The following is a 23282-nucleotide window of genomic DNA, read 5'->3' as shown; positions in this document are numbered from 1 at the left end:
TTGTCTTTGATGGCACAGATAGTAATTCTTTGAGCAGCAGAGCTATTTTGAAAGCAAACTGGACTCTGAATGAACTGCATCAGGGACCATGGATTACTACTACAGAGAATACTACTTCATGGATGCATGAATAGGCTTAGCCTTTATTGCTTCTGGGGTCTCCTTGAGTATGTTAGTATTCACATCACTAAACCACAGCATACTGTGCTTCTGCTGAACTGCTGCCCCATGCATCCTAAAGGAAAAGTACTTTTCAAGTCTTCAACCATGGGACACGCATCTTATTTCAAAAAATTACAAAAAGATTAGCAGAAAAGTGCATGCTTTTTAACATGGGATTTTTCCTACAGGCTTGGTTAGCAGGTGTCTGGCCTAACAATTAGGAGACAGAACTGAGAAATTAAAACAGGAAAAAGAAAAGGCTGAGGTTTATTTTGTGACATTACCTGTCAACACCTTCTCACTACATTTGGGGCCAGGATTCACCTCTGTAAGTGTTTATTTATAATTTGCTAAACAGCTGATAAAGCAAGATGCACCTGATGAAAACTGACTCAGCCCTGAAATGGCTGGTCCCTTGTGTGGGGCGGAAAGAAGCAGTAAGGTCAGTGCAGAAAGCTTATGTACACTCGTTAGGGAAACAAGGCAGATGGCAATGAAAAACCCTGAGGGCTGGAAAAAAAAAAACCACCCAACTCCATCATTAGGAACAGCAAAACAGAAGACAGAAAGGTCAAGTTTATTGTTTTTAAAACTGCTGTCTTATACTCAGTGTGGTCTATTGCTTTTTACTGTAACCAGGTGGGATAGGGCTTCTGGGCAATCTGATCTAAAAGTTGATTTAGAGGTTGGCAACCCTGCCCGTGGCATGGTGGTTGGAACTTAATGATCTTTGAGGTCCCTTCTAATCCAAGCCATTTTATGATTCCTACCAGCAGTGTTGAAATTGCATCTGTTTCTGTATTATGGCCGAAGAATGCAAGAAGACTTCATCAGATTGGGAAGAGAAATGCTGTGGCTTTGGGAACCTATCAGAAAGAACAAGATCACAATGTCCTCTGAAGTTTCCATATGCAGAAATAGTTTAACATCTCTCTAAACTGTAGCCACCTACAGAGTAGAATAGTAACAGCTCATGCTATGGAGACAGCAGCAATATTCTGTAGTTCACAGCAGGAAAAAAAAAAAAAAAAAAAAAAAAAAAACCAGCTGAAAATGGAGGGAAAATTCATAGACAAACAAAATGATTATACAAATGGCACTGGACAGGAAACTGGATCTAGTCATACTATTTTACCTTTTAGTTAGATAGCTCTGTTACCTATGATGTGGTAGCAAACAATCAGATGACAAGTCATATTTCTCACTCCTATACATCTCCTATTCAAAATTCAAAAAATTGCAGGTTACCAAAAAAAAAATTGGGTTTTTTAAGTGTCTGTAAATAGCCAGAGTTTTAGTTTCTTCCTTATAAAGTGCAGAATTCCTACTAAACATGAGAACGGCTGTTCAAAGCACAGACAAGAGGACTGTTTGGCTGACTACCTCCATAATAAGCATAGCCCACATAACTTGGCACCCCTACCTAAAAGCCCAGAGTGATTAGGAGAAAGTACACCACAGATTGCAAAGCTCTACGGAGAGGGAAGAATCTGCAGAGCTACTCTGAGAATACCAAAGATCAGAACATCATCATTTTTCATCATTCCAAGCCATGCTCACTGTGATGCTTCATTTTTACAGTGCAGCCTGTCCCCTTGCAGCAGGTGGACTAGGAGAAGCCTGACCAGATTGATACTCATTTCCCTCAGGTTTCAAGGCAAAATGCAGTAGTATGTTTGCCATGCAGAGGCTGGGTGTAGTCTCACCAACATATTGTCTTTAAGGACTGAGCACCACTTCTGCCACAAGCAGAGAGGACCATAAAGCAGTATGTCTAGAGCTGTGGGGACAACACAGCAGGCATCAACAAGCTCTTTGTTCTACAGCAGAGACACAAACATGCTAAGAAAACTGAACAATGATGCAATGTATATTTGCTAATCAAAATCACTCCCTGTCCTCCTAAACAAACAGGAGGTCCCATATTTCTGAAGGCATCTCTTTGAAAATGGTGACAAGATTGATGCCTTTCAGGAAGACTTTTCACCTCTATGGTACAACACATATCGCCCAAAGTACTTTATACCTAAGATAGTTTGATCAGGTGAAATTATGTACTTTCTTTGTTTCCCAAATATATTCTTAAGGGCAGCCCACATTAAAAAAAAGGTCTTAATATTGAAGAATTATGGTATGTCTATCAAAGTTAACTGCATCATACCAGCTTTGAGATAACACTGCTAGTGGAATGAAACTGAATGAAAATAAAGACACATCTATCCTTCCTATCATTCACTAAAAAACTGACAACAACTGCAGTAAAAGAAACCAATGCCTATAAAGTGTCATACTTCCCTTCACGTATCCCATTTCAGTTATTCAAGGGAAGTGGAAAGGATGTCACAGTCATTTTTTCCTCCCCATGTATCTAAATGAGGATACATGTCTGAATAGCAGATGAATCAGTAATTTACATACGATTGAGATACTAAGATCATAAACAAGTCCAAGACAAAAACGCATAAAAAGAAATCAAATTCCAGTGACATGACTGCAATCTTTAAGAGAGTCACAAGGCCCTGTATTTAACTTAGAGGCACAGACTGGATCTGATTATTTGTCAAATCTAAGACATTACAGTAACTCTAGTGAAAGCCATGTTCGTATTAATGTATGCTAGAACTTTAGTGTAGAAGCACAACTCATTTATCCATAAAACCTATTTCATGAAACTTATTCTGAATTAGCAAATTATTGCCAGCTCTCACAAATGGTGGCTGGAAAACACTAACTTATTGCACTGAAATTAAAGGAACTTGCACTGTGGCATGCTACTCATGCAGAATTTGACCCTTAAGGTTTTATGCTCCCCTTCCATTCAAAACACACCCTTAATGCTCCCTCAGCCCACTTATCCACTGTGCTCCAGGATAATAAAAAAATAGCTTCACTTTTTTTTTTTTTCTTCTACAACAACACCTAGTAGATGAATTGTTTTCATTTGTAGCATATATGAAGTGGCTTTTAGAAGTAATGTATTTTTGGCTGCAAGCTGCTGATGCTTGCACTTATGTTGACTGTTCATAATTAACACCTTCTGGTCCACTATGGACCATTTCCCACTTACTGCTTTTTAAGGTGCTAAAACTATCTCCACCAGTTCTATGTCACATAGCTTCATTTCACTGACAGAAGGCTTTTCTTCCTGATAGCCAAGGAGTCCCTTTTCCTCAGTTTGTAATAACATACAACCCAGAGGACTATCAGGTAGCATTCTGAACAAGATCTTACTAAGCAGAATCCTCTATTGACAAGGGGACTGAGCTAATACGTGCTAAAACCTTCTTGTCAACTCAGAGGTGTTAACATGGACAAACATGGGCTTTGGCTGTAAAAACAGGCAGGAGAAGAATTTACCTCAAGAGGAAGAACTGAGGGTTCCCTTACTAGTTATTCAAAATTTGGCTGATATCAATCAGATGAAACAATGATATTCATTGCCTGATAATGCTGCATAAGTGACAAATTTTATAGCATTGTTTCCATAAAAAAACTAAAAATTATATTCAGACCTCAGCACATCAATGCTGGTGCATTAAAGAGTATTTGACTAGAAGCAATAGTGGGTACACACATGTGGATAAGTGACTACCTGCTTCTCTGCACATCTGAGCATATGCACACCTCACTGTGAAGAGCCTCTGCACAAACACCTTCAGGGAAATAACTTCAGTTTATGTATAACAAAAGAATTAAGATGAGCACAAGAATACCCAGAATAGAAAAAAAAAAATTATCTAGATACCAGACATTTCATTTAATGGAAATTTCAGAGTTCCACATGTCTCAGAAAATTATAGCTTTGAGTCTGACAGAGAATTAAGGTTTTCTTTGGCCACCTCAAGTGACTGTTTCTTGGCAAGTACATTTCTGCAAAAGCCCAGAGGCTAGAAAAGCAAGCAAAGAGAAAGACAAAGGGATACAGTTATTTTTGACTATCAGCTAACCTCAATGGTTTGATTTCTGAAGGAGAAAGTGGGTAATTTAAAAATCTTAAAGCTTGCATATTGTAGAAGAACTGCAATTGATAAAAAACACCTTCTGCTGCTCCTGGCACTTAGAACAAAATCAGTCCATATAAAAGCAGTATAACTCACGTGATTTCCACCTGATAATGAAGCCAAATGATTAGAGCTGCTGGAAAAACTGCCTTAGTGAAACAAACATAGATAATGAATTTGAGTAAACATACAAGCAAAAAGAATGCCAAGCTCAATCATTTGGCATTATTAAGTGCTGAGTTAATGAGTTGGCTGTACATTGCTCTGCCATTCAGCATTAATGCTACGGTGAGTGCCCGGACAGTGGATTTCATTACTTCAGTAGCTAATTTTGATCTAGATTCTTTTTTGAACACTAAGCCAAACAATCTTTCTTTTTTTTTTAAACAGCACTCTTCCGACAGCCCTTTTACAGACTATTCCTTTGTCACCCATTATGTTGTGCTCTGGTTGTTTGTACACTTTATATTCAACTGCAAGCCTCTTCAAACATCTTCCCCAACCATTCTCATATGTCCAAAACATATTTTTGACCTTATGCTAATACTTCACCATTCACTTCCCAAACCTACTTTCCTGGAGCTAAAGAGCACTCCAGCAAACTCTCTTTTATCAGACACTGCATTTATAAACAGAAAGTCACTTAATAAAGTAAAATCTTAAGTATTTTTATGTGTGTAAAACATAACGCTTGATAGTGTTATTAAAAAGCAAATGTACACTGGACATCAAACAGCACTCTAAACAAGCCTCTGTAATACACAGCAGATTTCTAGCCCATATGTCCTCCCACAGTTTTGTGTTTAAAAGAAATACATATATTTAAAGGTCACAGGAAGTTGGCTTCCACAAAATCTATATCAGTCCTGAGGAGAACATTTTCGGGATAGAATTTGCAAACAGCTAGGCAATCCTACATTCAGAAAAATTATTTCCAAGCACAGTTCTCTGGGAAGATGCTACTGATACACATTTAAAGCCTACTGCAGTGAAAAGCATGTGGCATTGCCCTACACAACTGATATTCCAAGACTAACACAATGCCTGAGCAATTCTTCCTTATGGAAGAGGTAACATTTCCTCAGTTGCCTGACCTCCATTGTTTATTAACAACAATCAACATAGAGTAAGTTCTGTAAAACTCCAGTTGTAGTACATTTCAGCACTTTCTGCTGTAGTGCAGCAGTATCTTTTTAATGCTTAGTTGTTGTTTTTTTTTTTTCCCCACAGGAATGAAGCCCTTATTGTTCTGAAACACTTCCATATTTAGTGTTACATCACGCTTATATCCGCTACTATCTTGACTAAAGAACTTAAGCTTCCAGGCTGATCCCAAATTATTACAAAGATCTACTATCAAAGAACAATTCAGAACTATTTGCCCCTATAAAAAATGTGAGCACCTCAATATGCTAATAGATGTTCTGGGGCCTAAGACACATTCTAGCTCTTTTCCTTGACAGAGCCCTTCCCTCCTACCACCAGGAGAGGACAATCAGGAAAGCAAGTAATGTTTTTGCTCTCTTATCTTGCTCCTGTTCTGTTCGTGAAGAAGCAAAATTGCTTCTGACAGGGTCTTGACAATACTAGGCAAAGTATTCACAGGTAGTCATACACAGAAATGTAAGTTGAACTCACCCAACTGGTGAAGTAGCTCCTTGACTGCGTAATAATCATTCTGAAGAAACAGCCTAGGTCCAAGAAATACTCTCCCATTAGTGGCTGGCCCTTGTAAGAGCCCAGGGAGGCTTCACTGTGTGTGGGTCTACTTCTTCTGGTCATGTGGGGAGCACAGGTGCAGTTTGCTTGTGCTCCCTGAGCCAAGGATACCCCTTCGCCAGGTGCTCAATCACCAGTTTAAGCTGTGACCTAACAGCTCCCCAATAGCTTCTAATCCACGTGTTTTGTGAAGATGAATTAATAATACAATTATGAAAAAATGAGTGGATGAGAAATGTACTTAAATGTGTTAATTTCCCATACTTTATCTAAACAAGAAATCACAGAGAAGGAAGGGACAGGCAAGGAAAGCACCAAAAACCTGTATTATAGATCAACTATTAAATAGAGGATCATTTGGCAAACGGTACTGAAGTGCACTTAGATGCGTTTCTCATTTGGGGGGCCAGATTGCTTATACAAGCCCTGTCCCAGAGCAGCAGCAGGGCTATAGAACTACTCTGCCCACCCAGCATCTCAGAGAGACAGCATTCCAAATTCCTTCCTTCTACCTCCTACTTCCAAAACACTCAAAATTGGCTGCTAATAGTTGGTGAAGTACTGAGTTTCTTTGATGAGCAACTAGAAAAAGCAAACTCTTTGCTTGCTTCTGAGCTCTCCTTAGCCTACATAAGATGTAGAGCATACTAATATTTCCCAGTAAGACATGCAGTTAGATCTTAAACAAACCCTGAATGTGTGGCTGTGGTGACAGAGCAGCAAGAAGAGCATTCCTAAAAAAAATATTTAGGATGTAAAAAGTACTGATGTTTCTTTTCTGCATATAGGTAGATGCCCTATCCTTGAATCGAACCCTACTCCTGAATCTGTCAGTTCATTCTTTATTAATAAAGATTTAGGTGTGTTTTTTTTTTTCTAGTTTATCTAATGTACTTTACTAGGCAGTGTAAATATACTATAAATATTACTGTGATGTGTCTGAATCACACTTAAGCATAACTCATTTATTGTTGCTCTGAAAAAGTTTCATCATCACTGTCTCACACAAAACATTGTGAGTTTCATAAGTAGACACTTACCTTGTCTGACAGCTAGTGTTGTTGTGTAGACCAAGAATAGAAGGATATAATTGAGGAAACTCTGAAAAACAGGTGTGTTGGCATGGAAATCTTCTGACAAATACTTGCTTGTGAGTCCAATGCCACAGATAAGGAGCGAGAGTACCTGGCCAAGAGCCACAGACAGCAAGAGATCCCTAAAAGGAAAGAGAAAAGCACAGACATAAAACACTGAGCTTCCTCACTGTGAAGGAAATGCTCACTCTCCTCCAAGAATCATATTCAAAATTGTTAAGACAGAAAGGAAACAGTGCTTCAGCCAACAAGGCATCTGCTGGGTGTTGCTGATGTAAAGCATTCATCATTTCTGTGCTTATCACTGGCTTAACATCCCCCGAACACACTAGCTTTTATGCATATATTAAATAGCAGTAGATGGTAAATCTCTACCATTTAATTTCACATTTCTTTTTTAACAATGATTACATGATAGTTATCATTTATAATACAGCAGCCTTCTCTTCAAGTGTTTTCCCTACTAGAAGTCCTTTGGCTAAGTCTGGAATTACAGCTCTTACAGGACTTAGTAGCCACAAAGAGAGCCATCAAGAAAGGATTCCCTCTGATGTGAAAGCATATCATGTCTCACCAACAACAGGAATTTACTGAGCAACTTCATTCTCCTCATTTCATTTCCATTTTATTGTATAAACTGTTCTTTCCACCTGTGCAAATGCATGTATCTTTTCCTCTACCTTTCTTACCTCTTACTTTTCTTTCTGTTTGGAGGAAATGACTCATTGCGGTTCTTCAAAATGTATTTTTTGCTTTGGCTTACTGCTATAATCTGTTTCTCTCGACCTTGATCTCCAGTCTTTGCTGTTCCCCTATCTAATGTTCCCCATTCTCTCTCCCCACAGATCTCTGCCAGCTTCTTCCTTTGTGCATGTTCTGTCTTCCTATTAATTCCTCCTCCTTGCTCAAGAAACTGCTGTATTTGAAAGCTAACTCTTTTATGGTACATATTCTTTTTATATATTTTCTTCAGTCTTCTCCGCAATATCCTTTTCCCTTCCAAGTATCTCATGTATTCTTCTGCCAGAGCATCATTAGCCAATGGCACAGCCCAACTTAGCCCCCAAAAAACTCATTTTATCAATATTTCTTGTCATAGGATATCAACAGCACAGGAATATACATATTTTTAAATTACCCCATTCCCAGATTTACTGTTTGACAGTACTTCTGTGCTGATCAAGCCTGTTTCAAAGCTATGCCTTGCTCTATGCAAAAGCACAAAATATAGCATGTTGGCACGACACGAGAGCAATAAAAACAATTGCCAGGGAGTGTAAAAGGACATCAGATGGGACCACATAGTCTGAGACCTGCTGGCTGATGCTGTCAATGCCACCAGTCCCTAGAAGAGACTGTAGGTCTCTGAGGAAACAAAGGAGAGAGGGAGATGGGAGAGGAACTCTTCTGCACGTCTCATTAGAACATGTTGTGAAAAAAAAGGACGTTAGGCAATCCTAAGGAAGTAAAGGAAAGAGGGAAGCTCTCTGCTCAGCTGTAACAGTAATTCATGTGTGCTCTCTTCTGCCAGCCAGTAAAATAGCATTGCTTCAAGGCTGCTTTGCTTTCCCTGACAGATTTCCCTGACCTCAGCTGTGAGTGTTTGGTGGCAGTGAGCATCTGTGCTCCAGCAACAACTTCCCTTGTAAACTCAAGTGTCAAATTTGTTTCCCTTCTTCTCATAAACAATCCTCCCACTAATGTGTCTCAGTGTCAGTCACGGCGTGATTCAACCAAGCAGATACCAGAAAGCACAAGAAGCTGGGTAGTTACATTCATCCAACATACCTCACTGACAAACAGTCTGACACAGATAGTATGAGAACAAACTTTATTGTGTTAAACCCTGTGTTTTGATGGCAGACTGCTGAATAAGTAGAAAATATGATTTCACAACTACTGCCTCCATTTCTACATTACTAATTCTACTGCAAAACGTAACAGCATGAACAAACACTCGACAGAGGTGATATCTGAGACTAAGACATCAATGCTGTGAAAATAACAGATCCTCAGCTTCTGCCACTACCTACAATGTTGTTCATGGAGAGTAGAAAACTTGACTAGTGACAGCAATTCAAATTCATGTATTAGTCTTGTAAACTTGTATGTTAGTCCTTCAAGCAGTTGGGTAGACTGTTTTTTCTGTCTGCCCTACAGTGAAGATTCATGCAGTAGTGTCTTCTTGCCTACTATTCTTTTTTGTAGTTTAATTTCAGTAAGAAATTGAAAGCTTGTAAATCTGTATCTCTAAAGGTGTTTCTGTTTCACAGAGGATGCAGGTAATTATTTACTGTCCTCAGTATCTCAGTCACGCCCATTAACATGTATTGTATTACACCCACCCTGGCACTGCACCTGATCTGGATAGAAGTACCTTGGACCCTGTGTTGATTTATAGAAAGTTGAATACATCCTCATTTAATCACTTATGAAAGGATTTTTCCAATAATGTATTCCTTACTCCATGCAGTAGTTGCCTAGTGGATATCACTTATAATTCCTATTTTTGGGGGGCTCAAAAATTCCACCCACTATTGCATTACTGAAATTGCAGTGGAGAAAGAAGGTAATTAGGAGTTCAGCAAAAGCAGACATGGACAAGGATCAAGGCTAAGAACTGGAGCCCCTCCCAGTTTGTAAATAAAGTCCATTTGTGGATTAGTATATAGTCTTTGTGGCTTGAATTAACATGTAAGTAAAAATCGTTTTTTGAACAGCAACAGTTTTAAAACATACTGAAAATATTTGTTGTAGAAGGCCCAAAGAAGTAGTCCTGTAAAGTCCACTTCCTTCCAAAACATCAACTATACAAATGACACTGAGTACATATGTATTGCCTGACTCTACTTATTACATATACTTCGATTTTATTAAATTATGTAAGAAAACATTCTGAAATCAAGCTGTAGTGTTCCTTCTCCATCCAGAACTTAGCAGGACATTTCACAGTGATATATAACACGAAAATATACATGTCTTCTATATTTCTGTCTCTTTGGAGGAGAATTAATTCGATATTTAAGCAGAACTAATTCAAAGGTCCATAAAGTGTTCAGACTTCAAGCAAGAATGCTCTGTTTTATACCGTGTCTTTATTTCAAACTCTCTTCACATCTGCACTAACACTCCTTCCATACCTAAATGTAGGTCCACTGCTGACATGAATAACACATAGGGGCACAGAAAATGTGGTACACTCCACTTAGTGTAGGTTGCAACTGATGTTAATCACTGCTTGGGAAAACTACCAGGTGAAATGAATAAGTAAGAAAAACTAAACTACAAAATCAATAAAATGCTGATTGTTGCACTGGGTGAATGGAAGATAACTCATTGTTCTCCAATTAGAAATATAGAAACAAGTGTCAGTTTACTGGTTTTAATTAGTGGTGATGTCATACAGCAGTAACAAAGAATAATGTAGTATTTGGATAACCTTAAAAACCAACATAAGGTGTCTAAAAACCAACATAAGATGCCTGAATTAGCAAACATTTTTTAAAAAGCTTTCAGTGGCTGTGGAAAATCTACTACTTCCTTTAAACAGAGGACAAAGCAAGTAACTCGCTGCTGTCACCTCTGGCACTTATTAGGCAGTATCTTTCCTAAATACTCTAGCAGTGTTGAAATAGCCAGCATGGTACATATCCAACATATCTGCACCAGTTTTCCCTGTTGATTTTTGATTCTTTTCACCACTCATGGCCTGGCACAAAGAGGATGATATCTTCTCTAAGCCTTTGGTCTGTCACATTGGCTTCAGTAGTAATTTTGCTCACTGGGGAAAAGACATTCACTCACATACTGAAGAAAATGTGCATGGTTTGAGAGCCTTCAAACAGAGCACAAAAAAGACTGTCACTACAAAAAACTTCATTGAACTGAAGTTTTTGACCTGATAGAGACCAATTTCTCATTAGTTGAGTGTTGAGCCCCTGTTAGGATCAACAGTATCATCTCAAGCTGGGTTAAAGCAGGAAATCTTCAGCTTACCGCTGAATTTTGATCTCATGAACTCATGATATTAGCTTACTAATACAGAGCAAATATAAGACATTCTTCTCTCATAAAACACAAATTTAAAACCCATTTCTCAATGTTATTTTTGTTTTGGTGGCACTTGCATTAAAATCCTGTATTGGAAACAATCAAATTTATTTTTGTGTCTTTTTGTGTAGCCACTCTTGCTAGTTAATGCTTAATGTTTGCAATTGAGTCAGATGTGTATTTTGAAGGAAGAATTGCTCATAAGTTGCCAGATGTCACACTTTTAGACATCTATCATCTGTGTTTTATATACTGAAGAGATTAAACAATACTTCTTTACAGCTTCTTCAGAAATAGTGTCAAAAGATAAAGCATCATCTTTGCATTGGGACCATTCAGTTCTGTTTAAATGCTTAGGCTGGCAGCTGCTGTGTGTCATTTTACTTGCTTCTCCAAGCATATGGAAGTTTCTGTCAGCTGAGCTGAGTTTCTCTGAGTTTATCATACATGGTAACACCATAAACCTCTGAAGGCAGACATTCTTGTATTAAAGCAACTCCAAAGCTCCAAAGCTGTTGGTTCCTAGCACATGCACACTGGCATGAAACAAATTACTAACCACATAGCCAGGCTGGATGTGGCTCTGGGCAGTTTGGTCTAGCGGTTGGTGGCCCTGCAAATTGCAGGGGGGCTGGAACTAGATGGTCATTGTGGTCCTTTTCAACCCAGGACATTCTGTGAATTTATGATCCTCAGGTACTCCAGTGATTATTTTTCAAAAGGTTAGAACATTTAGCTTTGACTACTAGTCTACTTCCATGTCCTCCCCAAAATATTAAAACATTATTTAACCGCACAAATCAATGCAGTGCAATGTTCAGAATGGCCCACAGAACTATAGCTGCCATATGCTGGATGAATCAATGACAAGTAAAAGGTGACCAAGTCATATAAACATTTGGGACTGTTTTATTCTGACACTAAATCTTGTTTTAAATCTGACAGTGTCCATGTTAGATTCTTTTAAAGTTAATTGCTTTCCCTCCTCTCTTTTGTATTTTATTTGGTCTCTTTCCACTGACAGATTCCCACTGCATCAATTGAAGATGCAATAAAGAACAGTGTCCATCAGTACTTTTAATCTCTAGCAAGAGGCGTGCTGATCTGCCAGTGTGCCACAGGCTTTGGCAGATGAGAGATTAGCAGTCCATTTCCTGAGCCTACATTTCACTAGACAAACCCATCTGTACAGGCTGCTCTATAGCACTGATAGAGCAGGCCTGCAGGCAGGACAACACCTTCTGCATGATGATAATGGTTGCTATACATAGTTATCTTTCCAAATGTTTCAAGCATATATTCAAAAAAAGTAAAAACAGACTCACTTCATTTAGAGACTGATTGGTGTTATGTCATAGCTAAGCTGATGATGTCTGTCACAGCACTGTAATCTTGCCAGGCTTTGTCACTTCAGTGCATTTTAGTATGTTTATATAAAAGAAAAAATACAGCAAGGTCTTAAAAACTTTACATTGATTAAAAGTGAGCTGAGCTTACACACCTATGAGAAACAGGTCGAATTTATTTAAACATTTAAAGTTGAATATGGAATCTCAAGCACGGACCAATAGAAATGTTTGCACACGTTTCTACAGGAAAAGATGGCAAAGCATTTGTGACAAAAACTCAAACACCAAAACCCCCGGGTTCCAATTGCTTCTGTGGCAGCAACCCCCTGCATTTGAATGGCCGCTTAATAAGGCCACAGACATCGCTTCCATGTTTTGCTGTTTGCACTTAATGCACACAGGCAGCTTACAAAATAATAAATTAACAATATTTTCTAAAACCTTTTCCAAGACAATCATTTGAGTTCTCATTGAAAGCTAAAGCTTCACATTTTCTAATAGGGGGCTTCATATACTTGAAACCTATTTGTCCTTCATTGGTCAGGAATTGGTCATACCTAGAAAACAAGATTCTCCATGAATTTTGCACAGAAACCTTCCCTTTTTTTCCCCATTATTTTAAAATGTCTATTTCATACGGGAAAAATCCTACACATTGGCAAATGCATATTTTCTTTCTGCCTCTTAGTAAGGAAAGGGCTGAAGCAAGTATCTTCAATTACTGTATTAAAGCATCAGCATGAAACATTATAATAATTTACAGAAGTAGCCATAATAATCTGTAGTAAAATGTTCACAGTACTAAAAAGTAAGCAAGGTCCCCCACATATATACTGGTGATAACATTATTAGCACTTATACCACTTTTATTAGTCAACAACTCCTATAATGTACATTCTCCATGATCATACTAGATGATGCCTCAAGAAAATGCAGTAGTCTTGAAGATCTACACCAAATACTGTATTTTTTTGATTGCTGGTAGAGAAGAACAAATCAGTCTAAAATATTTTCAGAATGTAGGCATAAAGCATAACTGAAGGGTGAAACACCAAAGCGTGAATCCCAGTTAAACTTGCAAGCTGAATTAGAATATGAATAAGTCTAATATTAGCCTACAAATCAGAGAGTGAAACCTATGCAAGAACAAGTCTATCCATCACTTAATTCCTACTGAGTCATTATTTGGAAATCTTCAGTTGCATTTAAATGATGTGAAGGCTGTATACTTGATCTCAGTACAAAGGGTGAATCTTATAGCTGGTTAGTTGCAAAGTACCTCCACCTCCCACTGATGCTCAAAAGAAATGTGGTTTCTATGCAGTGTCTTGAGAGGATTAGCTCTTTATTTTCCAAATGTGAACACTTTAATCTCTTTACAAGAGGACAGCACTGTGGTCTCCATGCAGCTCAAATCTTCGGCCCAGTCTGAAAAGCTCCAGGCTTTGAAGACCTAGGCCTTTTTTTAATGAAGAAAAGCCAGTAGAGGAGTAAAATGCTAAGAATTTTTTTTTTAACCAAGGCTTTGAGTCCTTTCAGGTGGGCCACAAGTTCAAAATTCAATCTTTTTCACTGTTTTAAATTCATTATGCCTTACACTGAGAGAGGAAGAGAGTTCTGTGCCTTGCTGTCACCACCTTCCCACCACTCCAGCTCCCCACTTTCTCCCTACTTACATTAAACTCTGTACAGTGAAAATAAGATTTTACAATTACTTTTTTCAGTACAATGAAGTTCCAATAGTGCGCAGTATTCTTTGTGTCTCCACATTCCTAGCTATCCATTACAATCCTATACTATCACTGTCTCAGATGGGCTTCGAGAGAACTGGGACTGTTCCTTCCTTCAGAGGCTCCAATGAGAGCGATGTTGAGATGGCAAGGCATGGATAAGCAAAGGCGAGTACCAGCATGAAGCTGAAGTTTGCAGCTTATGCAGAGACTCAAGGACAGCCACGAGGAGCAGGGAATGACTGGCCAGACCTGGCTACGTGGACAGGACTTCCCAAGGGAGAAGCCAAAGCAACCACAAAGACAACTAGAAGAATACACTGGGCAAGAAGACAGTTGTGCTCTTTTTTTGTTTTCCTAGCTTCATTTGTTCTCAGTTTTACTTTCATTTTTCTGTATTTTAAACCATTCTTTTCTGTTTTATACAACTCGGCTTGAATGTTAGAGTGTCTTCTGGAAGCTCACTAAAATTGAAGGTCTGGGTGCATCCACCTCAGAACAGTGGCTGACTCGGGCTCTGCTTCTTGTGACAGCTTGAGGGGTAGCCACAGATTGCTGGGTTCTGATAAAAAGAAAGTAGAATCACATATTCAGAAAGCCTCAAGGGTCTCTGAGCAACTGCTTAAGATGAGATCTTACCTAATAAATTTTCTGAATCTTACGTATTTCCTTCTACAGCAATTCTTGAAAATGCATTCTATTTATTATAAGACTTTACACAAGTTCACAAACACGTGCTCACATCTGCATGTCTTTTATAGTTCTTTTAATATCAAAGGAACTGGAAATGCTTTAAAACTATTCTTATAAAACTTACTTCCACATTTAATATTCAAAAATACATTGCTGAGGCAATCTGTTGCAGTGACTGAAAGTGCAAACAAGGGACTTCTTATTTTTATTTTTTAATAAAACATGCATTCAAAAATAGCAAAGTGCAGACGGAAAATTTCCAGGCTCTTATCCTGATGGAGCCCAGTGGTAAGTCATTACAGACAAATCTGTGCATAATAGTTCTTCTTCATACAAGTTGTTAATAGTCAGCTTCATCCTACAAGTGAGATGATAAAGAAAGAAAAAGCAAGTATATCCTAAAAACACATCTGAGTTTTGAAACAGCTGCCTTCAAAACAGCAGTGTCATAGTGCTTTTTCAACTATGAATCACAGCAGGGCTTAGAAGACCATAGGCTTCTTCCCTTGCAAAATTGAAGGTCTCTCCATATATGTTTTTAGCAATATCCCAGTCTAGGCACTACAGAACAGAGTGAAAGAATCCCGGCCTCTCTGATGTAATCAGAAATATAACTACAGATGATCATGCAAGAAAATAATTCTATTATTTTGGCAAATACGCAGACCGAAACTAACTGCAGCCTATAAACTTCTATAAACTGCCATGTATGCCCTAAAACTACTCAAAATCTTAAATATAAAAATTTGATGTAGATTGGAATAATGAAAAACAAAATTAACTTTCTACACAAAAGCTGACAAAAATTAGTTACACTAATTGAGGACTACAGTACTTTTTTAAAAAATTCCATCTTCTTACATAATCTTTCAAAAATTAATTCAAACTTCAGAAATAGAATCTCTGGGAATCACATATGGATTAAGATGACCTGTAGTATCTCAGAGTAGAACTCCATTTGAAACATGAAAGCTCCTGAAAATACTACATTTTAGCCTTCAAAAGCTAATCAGGGGCATTGGGCTGCTGGAAAAACTTGATTGCCATTATTTTTATAACTCAAGAATAAAGCTCAAAAATATATAGATTTTTTCATGAGACAGATATTTTCTCTTACTCTGTTTCAAGTGAGCGAGTTTGAGATTTCACGTTAAAGCAAACTGGGAAGTGAAAGGAGTGACAGCTGTCTCTCAGAGAGAACAAAGTTCTCTGTCAAATTTTATTAGCTCATCTCACCTGCAGTGACTTTAATGCCTAAGGCACAGGACATTATAAATACAGTGATGAATAATTTTAGATAATATGAGAAACATTTTTAAAAGTTTCTGTTCAGCTAAGATCATCATTAGCTCCTGATTTTCTCAAAGGAGCTCGTAGCCCACAGTAATAGACTGGGATGATTCTAACTTCAAGAAAAATAGCTCACAAGTGTCCTAAAAGTACATCACTTTTTATTGCTCTCTTGCTATTACTGTACAATGCTAATACAGTTTAAATTGATGGGGGTTTATGGATTAAGCCTTACAACTACTGAGAGACATTTGATAAAGCAGCAGGTAAAAAGCACTGCAGTTCCTGCTGTACCCAGCCACCGATAAGCCAATCTTGATTGAGTGATTCGACTGCAAACAAGCTCAAATGACTCAAGATTCCTCAGATGACAAATGCTAGTGTAACCTAATTCACTGTTGTCAAAAAACAAGAAGTAAAGGCTTAGGAAATTAGGTTGAGTTGCTAGAAAATTCTATATATGTAAGTCAGTACGATGGTATGAAGGCTAACGTCAGATTATTTCTGATGCTCCTGAAAATTGCAAAAATTATTTCCAAATTTCTGGCCCTGTGAAATGCGTAACGACTGAGGACTGGTTGTGTATCTACAATTAGGTGCTTGAAGTGATTACTCTTTATTTATTTCTCAAATAAATAAATAAATAGGAGGTTAAAAAAATGACAGCTATGAGTATTGAAGACACAAAGATACATCCACAAAGGAGGAAGCTGGATTTTGGAGAACTAGAATTATTAGTTCAGCTATCATAAGATGTAGATTTTTTTTGTATCAGCACACCTCCAAACTGCATATGTTAAATAATAATGACTTCATTCCAGAAAGCATATAATGTATAATGTAAAAATATAATTAGAAAAAAAAAAAAGATTTGGCTTTTGCAAAATCTTTTTCATGGCTAAAATTATGCATACTTAATTTTTCAGAGCAAAATTGTTCGTTTTTTTTTCAGTTTTTCTGGAAGTTATCAGTAGCATTTTGGATAATATTGAAACACTGAAAAGTTGAAAAATCCCTAATTCAGTGGGCCAATATACACATGTAGCTTTCATAAACCTGAATCTTCTTTATTGGGAATTCCAGTGATCACCTACATACTTAAAACAAGTAAAATAAATCCTAACAAAAGTACTCTCACATTCATCCCTGAAAACTGGCCCCTTAACTGCATCACTGATACTGAAAGGTGAAAGATACATTAGCAATTCACCAAAGACAGCAATAAGCTGCTGCACACTATCCCAGATCTCCATCTACTTCAAAGCAAAGATGCCTGCGTGTCTGTGGCTCATTGTGACTGATTCTTTGAGGCCCTGACCTTCTTTCAGTATTTCCCATCCGTGCGTTGGTATTGCTACTGCCTCACTTTGCAGTCCCTCAAGCAGTGGTAATGCTCAAAGTTGCTTGCTCATGGATATTACAACAAATGCAGGGACATTAAAATTTCATGTTTATTTTTTTTCTATTTTTTCCCCCCCAGCAGTTCTTTAATGCATGAAGTACAGGATTTTTCCCTTTTGGGCAAATATTCTCCTCTGCACTCTACTTTCCTGTGAAGCTGCATACTTACTTTCGTGGTGGCACAACTTCATCACTAAGGATGAACTGGAAATGCTCTCAACAGATCTACATCTATTCCGGTAGTAGAAAGATGGAAATTCAAGTTCCTTGGAACAAGGAGACCACCAAAGCCACTTAGGCAAACACTTCAAGCTTGTTTCACAAAGTTCAGTATTCCTTCTGGTCAAGAAGCTTCTGCTTCAGTTCCAAACCAAGGAGGTACAGCACTCTCAAGAGTGAATGCCAATTTTAGTAGGTAACTACCCCAGGGCTGCAGAAATGTGGGATTTCAGTGGGCTGCATTCTTCCTGGCCCAGTTGATTTCCCTTACTGGGGAAGTAGGGTGCTTCACTCAAGCTTACAAATTCTGACATAAGAGTTATCATATAAAAGAAAAGTTTAAAAACCTCAACATCATCATCTCTAAATCTTTCTGTGGGATCTGGGCAAAGTCCATATTTTTGATTTTTGGTGCAGGACTTGAAGGTGCTGAATCTTCTTCTGTGTTACTGTTTTTTTCTAGAAACAAAGTTCCTCTAGGGAGTTTCAAGTTCGGTGTGCAGAGCTGACGCAGCCATAACCCACAGGTGCTTTCACTCTGCCTTTCTACTTCTGTGATTCCACAGTCCTCCAAGAAAAGAAGAAAACAATGAAAGGTGCCACCACAGATTCATTCTCCTCAAAGGAAAATGGAGTGCAGATGCTTCTCCCACTCCTTACTTTTGCTGTTTGCTCACTACACAGTAGTGATAGCCATTACACAGCCAAAACTGCCTCGAGGTCTAAACTTCTGCATCTGCGTTTATATTTCTATTCCATATAATTTAAAAAGGAAAAAAAAAAAAGAAAAAGGATATTTAAAGCAGAAGTTATAGTTGGAAAGAAATCACCTCCTGCCAAATGAGAAGCCCAAGTATTTGCAACAGTCTTCTCCATTTGTAAGCATGAGTAAAATGGTTCTGGTTTACTGTTCTACCCCCAGGCTCTAAGATAAATCTCTCCTTTGCTATTCCTTTGCAGTGAAACAGCATAACTGCCTCTGTCAGCAATGCACATTTATTGCTGATCTGACACAAAATTATGGAACAGGATCAGCTGAGAAAACATAAGGGCACTGATTCCAGTATTGCTGCTTTTAACATAGTTTAAAATTGCAAGGTGTTTGAAATAAAGAAAAAAAGAATATGAAAGTGTTCTGGGAAGCATCAACCTGCTGATTTTTCGAGGGTCAGAAAAAAGAAACTTGCGGCCTACAGAATCCTGTTGTGGTGCCAGATGTACCACCAAAGCCACTGATGATGCAAAGTATAAGAATGATGACTCAAAGTAAAATGAAGCCAATGAAGCAAAATGAGCTATAAGGTCCTCTTGTGGGAGATAAATGAGATCTGACATTCTGGCATAGTACTCATCTGTCCATTCTCATTGCTTTCTAGACTGCTTTACAATTTCTCCACAATATTAGCATCATATTTTGAATGTGCAACAGAAGAAAACATCACCAGTAGTCTTCAGTAGAAATTTTTACTGAGATATGAGTGTATTTTTGCCTTTTTGGCATCAAGCAGTGTAGCTGTGCAGACGTGATGATGGTGCTGTAAACAGGCTGCAGTGTGTGGGTGACACAACACCTTCTTCCTATGCAGTGGGCAACGGCTAGCCAAAACACGCTCCTGAGCTAGCAAAAAATGGACCAGAATCAAAGTCCAGCTACAGTACCATTTACTGCTGATTCAGCAATGTGTTTGGACTTGACACTGCAGGCTAGAAATTAGTTTGCATGAGCCTCTTTACTTTTCCTTACGAGTTTCTTTTAACTTGGGGTACACTATGATTCTACGATTTAGGGCAGGGGGCCTCTGAAGAAGATCACCTCTATCAAGCCAACCTAGGAGGATCTTCCAGACAGAGCACATCTCCAAAGCTAGGGCTTCTTAAAACCTGCATCAACTGCATCCAGCAATGCATCCTCCCAGACACACAGCTTTCCTTCAGCAGATAACCTCTGGCCTGGCAGCTATATATAAGCGCGATCACAACCTTCATCTAACAAGTCTATTTTATTTTCCCTCCTATAACAGTTTGGATCTGAGATTGGTGTGAGGAGAGCAAGGGATCAAGCTGACATTTGAAATGAAAAGTGTGAAGGAAAAATCAAGGATTAAATCACTTTCTGTCCGTGCGTGGCATCTGAGATACTCTGTACTAGAGCTTTACATAGCTAGAGATACAAAAATTCATGAAACAAATAACACCGTCAGCATTTAAAAAAGAAGCATTTCTGTGCAATTCAATAGCAGTTGCTCTCCAAAAATCACCTGTGTGAAAGAGGATTGCTGGCCCACTGTTATAACTGAAGGATGAAATCCCAGCCTTAACTCTGAATTTCCTTGCCTTTCTGAATTGAAGTTAGCCATTAAATAGGATTTCACTGTAACAGTATGCATTTCATTTTCTATTGATAATTTTTTTTTCCTAGTAAAAATAACAGAAACAGAGAGAAGGCAGAAATTCTCTCCTAAGCTGTATGAGTGAATGAAATCTCATACCTATCATATAAAGCATACACACTGGTTTAAGGAATTATATTCATGTAGGCCATATTTTGACACAACTGGAGGGGTCTGACACATTATTCAGGAGCAACATGCATTGGGTAACTTATGTTTGGAAATGATTACCTTCTAAGGACCATATATAGAGAGTTTTAAAGCAACGACATACTTCACAGACATAATAAAACACAGTAGCTTTTCAAGTCAATAATTAGTTTACTTGTGGATTAAATTAGAACATAACTGTAGTTGAATTACTCTGTGTAGGTCAAATGTTTTTGTTTACAAAGCCCAAATTGAACACATGGATCTGAACTGGACAGGTGTGACTCATCTGGATGATTACCTCTGGTGACCCAAGGCAGAGATGGGCTCACTGTGACTTGGCAGAGGCTTTCCTCAAGGCCACTGCACTGATATCTGTGTTCTCTCCCCTGAAATATGTTTGCTGATGAAAACATCACCATGCCTGCCCAAGCCCAAGAGCAGGGAAATCCAGAAGACTGCAAAGCTCTTGAGGTGCAATATACTCAATAAGATTTATTCATTGAGATAATGAATAACATGGGGATGTTGTTCTGCTTTTTCAGACTCTGTTCTATAGAAGATTAATGGGAAGATAGATAGAAAGGATATCACAGATGACTGCAGCTGAAAAACAAAAACATCTTTACCCAAGAAAACCAGACTTAGCAGGCCAATGACCCTTCAGATGTTCAGTTTTACATTAAATTAATGAAGAGGAATTTTATTTTTTTTACAACTGTTTTACTTTTACTCACTAAATCCAAGTGCTTGAGCAGACACCAGGGATCTTCTCAAGGAAAAATATCTGAACAAAACAGTGTCAGTCAATGAGAACCCACTCATTCTTTTGATATCACCAACCATCAGATCAGGTCACATCTCTGTTACAGCTTATTCAGTGCGTGCATACTATGCAAATCATAGTACAAAACATCAGAGTAATCTGAGATTCAGATACTGGTTTTGTGTTTTTTCTGTCTAAGTTTTTGGAGAACATCACATTTCACCAACGTGTACTGCATGGCAATGTGATACACAGAATATCATCATTATTCAACTAAAGTGTACATATAAATGTTTTCATACTCAGTTAATATGATTATGTATTCGCAGGTTTACTTGAGATATATCGTGAGACCAGATGAGAGACATTAATCTTGTAATTAATTGCATGTTTGCACTTAATTTCTGGGCTTTTATTATTTAGTACCTGTGTCAACCACTTAATTTGCCTGCAAATCATTTTCTTATATAATATTAATGAAATACGCTATAGTAAAATTCACCGAACTGTGGAAATTAGAGATTAGGAAGATGCATTATATCATCAGTTTACCCTCTTCTCATTTAAAACAGTTCAAGAGCTGTGGCTTCAGTACCATTTTTGGCAGAACAGACTATGTTTTCTCATAGTAAGAGATCAGAATTAAAAATCCCATTTACACCGTGCAACAAAATGCTTACTGGAGTCTAAAGTTAATTTCTTTCCCCAAACAAGACTTTGTGAAGAAATAATAATGACAGTAACATTCATTTCAATACAAACATTGCACAAAGGTCTATGGTTTTACAAATCTATGTATGACACTGAGCAAACGAAGATCATATTACACAGTAAGAAACACAAAAACATACAGATTTGTCTGCACAACATGCTCCACAAACAATTCATGTTCAAATATGAATATGGGTTTTCTCGGGATACTGGGGGGCTGCTGACTGACCACAGGAAAAGATCAAATCAAGAACATCAAAGTAAATGCTTTCAACTTTGGGTTAGTTTAATGACAGTTTAGGGCATACCTGGGCAAGCTGCTTGGGAATGTGAACAGCTGTGTTTTGGAAGGAATGTCTGAAAGTGAGAATGGCTGAGGATTTGCACTGCTAAGAGTAGGGGAAGAAATTGCCCAAAACACAACAATCTTGCTACAGGATTCTGGGGACAAAGGAAATCTTACTGTGAATGGGAGTGTAGGAACGAACCTATAGACTCACACAACCACAGGAGCAAAGAAGTCTAATCTTGAGACACCACTGCCTGTAGTCTGATTAGAGGAAGCTCTGCCTGTGATTGATGCTAGAAATTGAAAGTGAAGTAGCAACCAAAAAGAGGCCAAGTTTTAAAAAACCACAAACACAATCCTGCAGATTCTGACTACTAACAAGCATCTGTTACTGCAAGAACAGAAACAAAAATAACACCAGTAGTCCAGTCTGGCTTATGGGATCTAAATTATGGAATGTAGTGCAAAGATCATGAAAAGTAGGCAGAGATCTTTTGCTGTAGGATTTTCTCCACAGTGTCCGTTCTCAGCACTACCATAGAATTAATGTAGATACCAAGTTGCACCAGGGGAGGTTTAAACATCAAACAGTTATCAGGAAGATACAAGGAAGAATTTATAGAAAGGGTGGCTAGATATTGGAATGAACTGTCCAGGGAAGTGGTGGAGTCACCATCTCTGCAGGTATTCAAGAGAATATGGAGGTGGTGCAATGGAATCAAGCGCACCCTCAGCATGTTTGCAGATGACACCAAGCTGCGTGGTGCAGTCAATACACTGGAGGGAAAGGAAGCCATCCAGAGGGATCTGGAGAGGCTGGAGAAGTGGGCCCATGAATACCTAATGAGGTTCAACAAGGCCAAGTGCAGGGTACTGCACTTGGGCCAGGGCAATCGCAGGTATTTATACAAACTGAGGGAAGATCTTGAGAGCAGCCCTGCAGAGAAGGACTTGGGGGTCCTGGTAAACAAGAAGCTGGACATGAACCAGCAGTGTGTGATTGCAGGCTGGAAGGCCAACTGTGTTCTGGGCTACATTAAAAAAGCAGTGGCCAGCAGGGAGAGGGAGGTGATTGTCCCCCTCTACTCGGCTCTTGTGAGGCACCATCTGGAGTAATGCATCCAGTCCTGGGGCCCCCGGCACAAGAAAGATGTGGAGCTCTTGGCATGAGTGCAGAGGAAGGCCACTAAGATGATCACAGAGCTGGAGCACCTCTCCAATGAAGAAAGGTTGAGGGAACTGGGCTTGTTTAGCTTGGAGAAGAGAAA

The 23282-nt window shown here is 38.5% G+C and overlaps 1 protein-coding gene across 1 annotated transcript in view; it reads right to left on the bottom strand.

Moving 5' to 3' along the window:
- The window catches only part of SLC35F1 (solute carrier family 35 member F1), a 232019-nt gene that overhangs the window by 93474 nt on the left and 115263 nt on the right, over window positions 1-23282 (bottom strand). Inside the window, exon 2 of the mRNA XM_042895264.1 lies at window positions 6923-7098. Coding sequence (XP_042751198.1) covers window positions 6923-7098 — 176 coding nt within the window. The remainder of the gene's footprint in view (window positions 1-6922; window positions 7099-23282) is intronic.

Source organism: Lagopus leucura, unplaced genomic scaffold (assembly GCF_019238085.1).
Source record: "Lagopus leucura isolate 7727_CA_CO unplaced genomic scaffold, USGS_WTPT01 Super-Scaffold_73, whole genome shotgun sequence".
In the NCBI taxonomy this organism is placed as follows: domain Eukaryota; kingdom Metazoa; phylum Chordata; class Aves; order Galliformes; family Phasianidae; genus Lagopus; species Lagopus leucura.
Note: the sequence above shows the minus strand (reverse complement) of the source record. Positions and strands in the feature narration are given on the sequence as shown.